Source organism: Sander lucioperca, chromosome 13, assembly GCF_008315115.2.
Source record: "Sander lucioperca isolate FBNREF2018 chromosome 13, SLUC_FBN_1.2, whole genome shotgun sequence".
Taxonomy (NCBI): domain Eukaryota; kingdom Metazoa; phylum Chordata; class Actinopteri; order Perciformes; family Percidae; genus Sander; species Sander lucioperca.
In genome coordinates, this window is record NC_050185.1 from 3,767,501 (window position 1) to 3,776,861 (window position 9,361).

At 41.7% G+C, this 9,361-nt stretch overlaps 1 protein-coding gene across 2 annotated transcripts in view; it reads left to right on the forward strand.

Moving 5' to 3' along the window:
- Positions 1-7,150, forward strand: part of riox2 (ribosomal oxygenase 2) — a 14,860-nt gene extending 7,710 nt beyond the window's left edge. The window contains exons 4-11 of one of the 2 annotated variants that reach the window (XM_036008835.1): positions 1,762-1,890; positions 1,999-2,102; positions 2,338-2,440; positions 4,064-4,229; positions 4,378-4,466; positions 4,578-4,688; positions 6,872-7,071; positions 7,119-7,134. In XM_036008835.1, the coding sequence (XP_035864728.1) occupies positions 1,762-1,890; positions 1,999-2,102; positions 2,338-2,440; positions 4,064-4,229; positions 4,378-4,466; positions 4,578-4,688; positions 6,872-7,024 (855 nt within the window). In that variant the 3' untranslated portion in view covers positions 7,025-7,071; positions 7,119-7,134. Of the gene's footprint in view, positions 1-1,761; positions 1,891-1,998; positions 2,103-2,337; positions 2,441-4,063; positions 4,230-4,377; positions 4,467-4,577; positions 4,689-6,871 lie in introns of both variants that reach the window. The other variant, XM_031311040.2, reaches the window with a different exon arrangement.
- Positions 7,151-9,361: the final 2,211 nt, after the last annotated feature.

Below are 9,361 nucleotides of genomic sequence, written 5' to 3' on the forward strand. Positions count from 1 at the left end.
GCCAAAGCCACATGTGAGATGTCACAAGCACTTTTAAAAAAACAGGCTGGGATCAAAATAAAATGCAAAGACAGGGTTTCCTTCCCTGTTTGAAAATATACAGCTGCAACACATGTAAATGAAAAAATATCTAAAATAAATAGCCTATTTTTAGTGACTATTGTTGCGTAACTTTTAAATGTTTCTGAAACTAACATTTCATCTGATGATCATAAATGATCTGTAACAGCAAACGAGACTAACTATTACTACTACTATTTTATATAGTTTGTATTAATGCCTCTGCCCGGTCGATTTTTCCCGCAATGTCACAGAATGATTTACGGCAGGTAGAAGGCGCTACAGTAACACATTCTGATGGGTCACAGATTTAGGCGTAACACCGTGTTAGTGAGTATCCAGTCAGGTAAAAGATAGCAGGGGATTTCTTTTATAAAGGCCTAATTGTATTTTAATGTTATTTTAGAAGTTATCTGCTGTAGTTATGGCTGATACTGGGGTAGGACCGTCACAGGAAAGAAGGAAATTAAACGAAGAAAAACTAAAAGCTTAAAGGGAAAAGTGAAAGACGACTTACGGGATAGTAAATGATTCCAAACCCAACCTGATTTGGCCCTCAGGTATGTAATATGTCTATTTCATTCATAAAATAACTTTACAATGCGTGTTGTGGTTGTACGTCAGTAGCCAACATTCAATCACGTCCCCCTTCCGTTTAGCGCCTGGCTTTTATTTCTTTTCAGTCCGTGTTTGTGTTGGCCTACTATTTTCTTTTCCCTGTACCAGTGTAAAGCGTCCGTGGGTTTCATGAAATGCGCTATATTAATCTAAGTTATTACTACGTTGGTTGCTACTACAATCTCCTATTGCTTTTGCTCGTGACCCAGTGACAGTGATACCAGGTTTAGCTCACGATACATCCAAAGTAGGCTAGGTTACCATGTGCAACATATCCTCTTATTGTAAATGAATGATTTTCTGTCAGAACAAAACATTCATGGCAACTATATGACCTCCCGGTAACGCTAACTCAGTAATCTACAGTGGGAAATACAGCACCGTAAAGAAAATATCTTGAGCAGGTGTGGTAAAAACACTGCCGCATTACCCCAAAGGGGCCGCTAGAATCAACACAAAATGAAAGTTACATACACATCCAGCAGGCGCCTTCTCTCCCACTATTACTCATAGAGTTACATCCAGTAGGCCTACTGTTCTTCTGCCACAAAGTTACCAGAGGAAACACTGGTACATGTACAGGTTTTCCTCCCATGCTTAACAAAATATACAGCTGCTTGTGCTAATAACAATTACAACCGAGTGCCTGTGTGTAAGTGGGGACGGGGCTGCACAGAGAGTGAGAGGAGAGATGCAAACACAGGCACGGCTTTACAGAAGAAATGGATTGTTTAACGATATAAACAGCGTTGTCTAATCCCATATCTCGTTTGAAAATATATTGATATACCGCCCAGCCCTAGGACCAAGTAGAGTGTGGACTGGTAGCTGCAGAGGTGCCAGTTCAGCTCCTTGGCACTGCCGAGATGCCCTTGAGCAAGGGTCTGAACACCCAACGGCTCAGGGTGCCTGTTCATGGACAGCCCCCCTCACTCTGACATCTCTCCATTAATGCATGTATACGGTCTGTGCATGTGTGTCTGTGTGTATTTTGGGCCTGTGTGTAATGTGTAACAATGTAATTTCCCCTTGTCCTCTTCCCTATGTCTTCTTCTGATGCTAACGGGGGTGCTCTCTGCCCAGGTATTCATCCTGCAGCTGGAGGGACAGAAACGTTGGCTTCTCTACAATCCTACGGTTCCTCTGGCAGCGGAGTACAGCGTGGAGTCCGAGGAGAGGATTGGCAGCCCGACCCATGATATTATACTGAAGGTACAGCGCCAAAACCAATATACATTCATTCATGTACAAATATGTTGTTGCTATAGAAAATAGAGTTCTGTGTTTTCCGTACGAGTGAGTCGGCTTCTCCCTCCACAGGCGGGAGATCTTCTGTACTTTCCCAGAGGAACCATCCATCAAGCCAACACCCCAGCAGGAGTGGACCACTCCACCCACTTGACTCTCAGCACTTACCAGAGAATGTATGGGACTCCTCTTCTATGCAGCTTTCACTTTAACAGCGTGCGAACTAGGGCTGTACCAAATAGTTGGAAACTTCAAAGCTTGTCTATTCATTCTGTTTAAACTCACAGTTGCAGATAAAGATTAGGCTACACTTATATTATTACTACTATACTATTTGTAGAATTGTGATGTGTGATGAGGCTGATGAAGAACGCCACGTTCTGTGATCCTCTCTCCCTGTCCATACCTCAGGGCGTGGGGGGATTTGCTGTTGGACATATTTCCCAGCTTGCTGTGTGACCGCAGCAAGACTGAAGTCAGCCTGAGAGAGGGCATGCCCAGAAGATTCTTACTGGTAAAAGTTTGGATGACTGTGACACAACAAAAATGATACTTTTAGCTTTTTAGCTAAAAGAGTGTGTGTGACAATAAGTTTGCCGTCTGCCCCAGTTCGCGACAACGCAGAACTAAGACTGGCAGATGCTTTCACTCTCAAATTGATTGACAGACGTTTTAATATATGAACATGAAGAACATCTTAATCCAAGACATTTATGTTTATTTACATGTGTGTACATCAAAATGTTTCGTGACAAATGGCAATACAGTAAGTTTTCACTTCACTGATAATCACTTGGGGCTGTATTCAGAATTGAGGACTTTAAGGCTCTGTTCACACTGCAGGTAAAAGTGGCCCAAATCGGATTTATTTGCCCATATGGGACTCAGATCTGTTTTTTAATAACATTGTGAACAGCACAAATCACATGGAATCTGATCTTTTTCAATCGAGAATTTGGCTACATTCAAATGTGGTGCTAAATCAGATACAGATCAGATTTTTTGCATCGCGACCTCAGTCTAAACAGTCAGAATATCAGAATTCATGCAGATCTTACGGCACTTACTCACTCACCTGGCCCTGTTGCCAGCCAATAAAACCAAACTCTCTACGCACTTTCTCATGGAGATGGGTCGCCTGAACTGAGTGTCTTGCTGCAACAGTCTTGTGGAGACGGCGCTGACAGATGTAGATAAAAGTAGCCCTTGACATCCTGAAATTTTGGACAGAATCAGTTTCAACCCACCAGTCCTGGCTCCGACTCCGCATCCCCACACACCAGCATACAGAAGCAGCAGCCATTGCTCCCCATAAAGCAGTCGTTAAAGATGTGGCTCCCTTTCTTATCATCCTCGCTCTCGTTATCATTTAATCACTGTTCGCTGGCTTTCCACTAACTGAACATCTACTTATAAATGAAACTGTAAAACGCTGACTTCGGCTGTACGGCAGCTTGCTCCTGCTGCGTGTGACGTCTTTGTAATTGTTATGATGCGCAATCGGGTCGGTTCAGGACTGTGACCAGTTGACATTGAAATGTGATATAGGCCACATTTAAAAAAAAAAACTATGTAAACAGCCAAACAAAAAAACAACTGAGCTGAGAAAATAATAGAGAATTGAGCACTAAGGCTTGCAGTGTGAAGGTAGCCAAAGAGACCACACAGCATTGTTTTGAAGAGGGGCTCCTTTAATTCTTGCTGCCTTGTGTTCTACCAGCATGGGCAAGACGGGCTTTCTGTTTTCATGCCACCACAAAAACGACGATACCGTCGTGAAAATGCACTCCCAATGCTGTTTTAGTGGGAAGCTCGTTCGTGTTTTGGACTCCTGTTGGGTTATTTCCTGGCTCCAAACTAACCCAGTCACATGGAGGCTGGTGGAGGGGACCAGCTGAGGTCATGTTTATGCACATCAGGCAGCTTGTTGTGACGTTGGGAGTCAATTTGCCATAGTATTGTGCCTGTGCTCATTTCGACCAGTGCAAACAGCCATTTGTATGACTTTAGTTGGTCGACACACATATCCACCTCTCCAGCAGTAAACCTCTGCACGCTTCTACCTTAAACTGATGGAAAGCTGCTTCAGCAACAAGCATTTACACAGACTCTGTCTGGGTTTGTCGGCTGTGTTTAGGGTAACAGTGAAGGCCTGGACGTCAGCAGGCAGCTGGCTGCTGGCCTCAGGTCTCTGGCTGATGAAATGGAAACAGGGATGCAGGAAGTCCGCTCCACTCACATGAAGAGGGACTTCATCACCAACAGACTGCCACCGTACATCCAACAGGAGCTGCTAACACCATGTGAGCTGGTCTGGGGTTGTATGCATGTGTTCAAACATGTGCAATGGGCTGTATACTGTGCACAATAATATAATTCACTCACTGTGTGTGTGTGTGTGTGTGTGTGTGTGTGTGTGTGTGTGTGTGTGTGTGTGTGTGTGTGTTACAGCTGGGAGGATTCCTGCCTTGGAGGATGTGGTGTGTTTGAGGTTTAAAGACCATATGGTGATAACAGTGGAGCCCAGCCAAGAGAGAACAGTAAGTCCATCACTGCTCACATATCCTGACAAACAGGAAAGGTTGAATTCAGTGACATGCTCAGCTGTGTGTGTGTGTGTGTGTGTGTGTGTGTGTGTGTGTGTGTTTCAGGACGAGGCCACAGAGCTGGTAGTCTTTGTCTTGCATTCTTTGAGGAACCCGAGGGAGAGCCACATGATGGGTGAGAGTTGCGATGAAGAGGAGGAGCAGGACATCTCCAGGGTAAGCTGCCGACTCACTGCTGAGGTGCTTGTAATTTCCCTTCTTCACTCTTTTTAAAGGTTAAGGCTGGCACAATGATAACACCACATTAACACGCTGCTGGCTGACCATGGACATAGACTAAACATATTTCTTCACACTACCTGAACTTCTTCATTAGAGCTGCATGTAGGAAAGTCAGAAAGCATAGAGAGTATGGACATGTGTATTGGTCATAAATGCAATCATTACTGGTTAGTCTGGTATATGGCAGGGTGTGTGAGCCATTGCACGGCTGTAAACGTGGATGGAGAAGTCTCATCTGGTTCAGTGTGTGGTCACAGCTGCTCATAGCAGTGGACACAAACATCTGAAGCACTCTGTGCATCGCCGGGACAGTACCAAGGTTTGAGACACTCCTTAATGTACAGTTGTGTTCAAAATAATAGCAGTCCAACATCACTAACCTCATAAATAAAAATTTTTGGTAGAAGTGATATTTCTACATGGCAAATAATTTACTAGTAAGTGTAGATAGGCTGCAACTAACAATTATTTTCATAGTCGATTAATCTGTCGATTATTTTCTCGATTAATCGATTAGTTGTTTGATCTATAAAAATGTCAAAACATGGTGAAAAATGTGGATCAGTGTTTCCCAAAGCCTAAGATGACGTCCTCAAATGTCTTGTTTTGTCCAAAACTCAAAGATATTCAGTTTACTGTCACAGAGGAGAGAAGAAACTAGAACAATATTCACATTTAACAAGCTGACATCAGAGAAATCAGATTTTTTTTAATAAAAAAATGACTCAAACGATTAATTGATTATCAAAATAGTTGGCGATTAATTTAATAGTTGACAACTAATCGATTCAGCGATTCATCGTTGCACCTCTAGTTGTAGAGTCATAGAAAACTAACAGAGCCAACAGTCATGACATGCATGCTGCTCATTCTGTGTAATTTAATCTGTATTTGAAAGGGGCATGTTCAAAATAATAACAGTGTTGTGTTCAACTAGTGAGGTGATTGATTCTGTGAAGAAACAGGTGTCAGTTATGGCCCATATTTAAGGAAGGAAGGAAGCAAATGTTGTGCATGCTGGTTATAGTGCATTTCACACTGAAATACTCAGCAAAATGGTTCGTTCCAGACATTGCTCTGAGGAACCGCGGACTTTGATTAAAAAGTTGATTGGAGAGGGGAAAACGTATAAAGAAGTGCAGAAAATGATAGGCTGCACAGCCAAAATGATTTCAAATGCCTTGAAATGGCATCCAGAGCCTGAACGACGTGGGAAAAAACGGTCAACTACCATTCGAATGGATCGAAGAATAGCCAAAATGGCAAAGGCTCAACCAATGATCAGCTCCAGGAAAATCAAAGAAGACTTAAAGTTACCTGTGAGTACTGTTACGATCAGAAGAAGGCTATGTGAAGCTAAGCTATCAGCTAGAAGCCCCCCCAAAGTCCCATTGCTGAAAAAAAGACATGTACTGAATAGGTTGAAGAGGTCATGTTGCTTTATGCTGAAGAGGAAATGCCTTTGAAATGGGTCTTTCAACAAGACAGTGACCCAAAACACACCAGTAAGCGAGCAAAGTCTTGGTTCCAGATGAAGAAGATAGATGTTATGGAGTGGCCAGCCCAATCCCCAGACCTCAATCCCATAGAAAACTTGTGGGGTGACATCAAAAATGCTGTTTCTGAGGCCAAACCCAGTAATGCAGAGGAATTGTGGAATGTCGTTCAATGGTCCTGGGCTGGAATACCTGTTCACAGGTGCCAGAAGTTGGTCGACTCCATGCAACACAGATGTGAAGCAGTTGTCAGAAATAATGGTTATGTAACTAAATATTAGTGCAGTGATTCAAAGTAAAGCAAACCCTTGAGACATTTTTCAGTTCATACAGTAAATGTTTGAGTTTGTAAAGACAAATGCAAATACTGCTATTTTTTTACAGCCTAACATTCCTTTTTCTCACTTTCTGTAAAGGTATAACACAAACTTGATCAACTTTGATCATGTTTTGATTTAGAATTGAATATGCAGTGTTCCCAATGCATTGATAATATGGAATTAAAAGCTATTCTAAGGATTTTGAGCATTATTCACTTTTTTAAACACACTACTATTATTCTGAACACAACTGTATGTGATGTTTGGTTGAGAATGTCCCTGGGTGTGTATGTCTGTGCAGGGTCTGCAGTTCCCTGTGTCCCACCTCCAGGCCCTGCGGCAGCTCCAGCAGGCAGAGACGCTGGCTGTGGCCCAGCTCCAGCTGCCCACACCGGAGGCCAAACTCAGTCTGGTCCTGGCTCTCTGGAGTGAGAGCCTGCTGGTTGTGCTATAACACACCACTACGTCAAACTATGAAATCCACATCAGTTGATATTTGTGTATACTTCTAAATATGTCTCTTTGTTTCGTTGTTTTATTTTTCTGGCTCCTCCTGAATAAAGCTGCCACACCTCCAGCAGTGCAGATGCTATGTAAAATGCGATGTATTGTCACCATAGCAATACCAGGGGTAGAAGAATTATTCAGATCCTTTACTTAAGTAAAAGTATGTAATTATCATCAGGAAAATGTACTATATATATATATATATATATATATATATATATATATATATATATATACACACACACATTAGTATTAGTGGAGTAAAAAGTACAATATTTCTCTCTGAAATGTAGCGGAGTAGAAGTAGAAAGTGGCATGAAAAGTAAAGTACAAGTATTTTAAACTGGTACACTAAGTACAAAACTTGAGTAAATGTACTTAGTTACATTCCACCACTGAGCAATACTATAGGCTTTGGTTGAACCGTGATGTTGAAGATAAATTTACAGTCAAAGCAAGGCCTAAGCAAGGGTCCCACCATAAATACATACGGCCTAGGTTTTGATTCATGGGTGAGCGCTGAATTTCACCATTTGATATCACCACTGCCATAACTCCTTAATGCAGAAATATAAATCCACCTCAACCCGATTTGGTTGGTAGCCAGTCCTAACATGTTACGCACAGATTCCAAAGTTTCTACAGTCAAATTATTTGGAATAAAGCTGCCATGTTTAGAATGACTTGCAGCTCCAGTTATATGGTCATATAACCTGCCCAAACTGGATTACCTCTGGAGAGTCTAAACATGTTTCTGTTCTGTCAAGTTCATCACAGGGAGTTTTCAGTTTTGCTCCTTAAATGCAATATCTCACCATGTTTGCAGTAATGACATCATGGCTAATTCAATCAGGAGAGACTTTGTTGCAGCTATGCAAAGATTTATTGTACATAAGCATAATATGAAATGTACAGAGTCTTTGGGGATTAGACTCCATCATTAAAAATATTTTAAAGGGGTAGAGAACCCAGACATATTCCCCCCTGATGGATCCTTGACACTGGTGATGGTGGAGAAGGAACCCGAAGACCGAACGAAGGAGCTGTCTGCCGGAAGGGGACTCAGGGTGCCGTGGTTGACGATGACCAGAGGTGGAAGGGGAGGAGGAGGGTTGCACGTTTGCCTAAAAAGACAGCTGATAGCAAGGAGAGAAGACATTTTAAGCAGGATGTCATGCTGTGATTGGATCATGAATTTCGTGGCCAATTTTGATTAGTTTACTGAGAAGTGAACGCCTCTTAACAGCTGAATAGTTTTAGGAAGAGATAGTGGTGATTGAAGTTATTTAGAAGTCTTCTTGAAAGAATTTGCACATAGCTCCATTTGTCTTTGGTCATGTTTTCCCTCAGGACACCTCTGGGTTAACTTAGTTCACCCAGCCCCTCCCGTGATGTGTTTTTTTTTTTTTTAAGGCGACAGAATGAAAACAGCTTGGGGGCAAAACATGCAGCGAATGAGAAAAAGCTCATGGCAAGTTGAGTTTGTAGTTTAAAAAGTGAATTTAGAATTCACTATAAAAACTAATTTTAAGTGGATGTGAGGAGATAAAATAAACCCACATTTTAATTAAAACATACATATAGTCTAGGGTAGTGTTTTGTTCAAGGATGTCAAAGTTCATAGTCAGTGCATTTACATAAGGTGCCCATATAAATACACACATATTTACACAGTGACAAGTATAGCCTTATAGCCTGCTCTGTTTTTTTTGTTTTTTTTTACTGCACCTCCAGGCTGAATCCTGACCTGTTGATCTATATTTAAGGTTTCACTGATCTTGGCATATTTGGTGACATAGATTCCAAGATATTAAACTGAAGATTTAATAGGAATATATGGATCTATAAGGCTGAAGTTATGCATGGCCATTGATTCACATTTATTATTATTGCGATAAAGTGGATAACTTTAACATGTCGACCAACTCAAAGACTTTAGGGATTAGTTCTACATTCTCCAAGAAAATGCTGCTAATAGTTTAGCCTTGAGGTTTAGCCTTGAAGGCTAAACTATTAGCAACAATTTCTCCATCTCTAAAACACTTTGCTGATATTGACGTGTTTTATTTCGTTTATTGTCGGACTCTCTTTTAGACTCCTTTGATATGTCCGTCTTCCTTTTTTTTGGGTTGCTTTGCAATGTAGGCAGTTGTTGCCAATGCCATCTTCTGCTGGATTTGCCATTGAATCAGGCTTTCACCATCTGAAGGGATGTGTCCGCACATCTGCATTTGTAGAACAGCCAATAGGAACACCCTCTCTCTGAAATGACCTGTGATTGGCC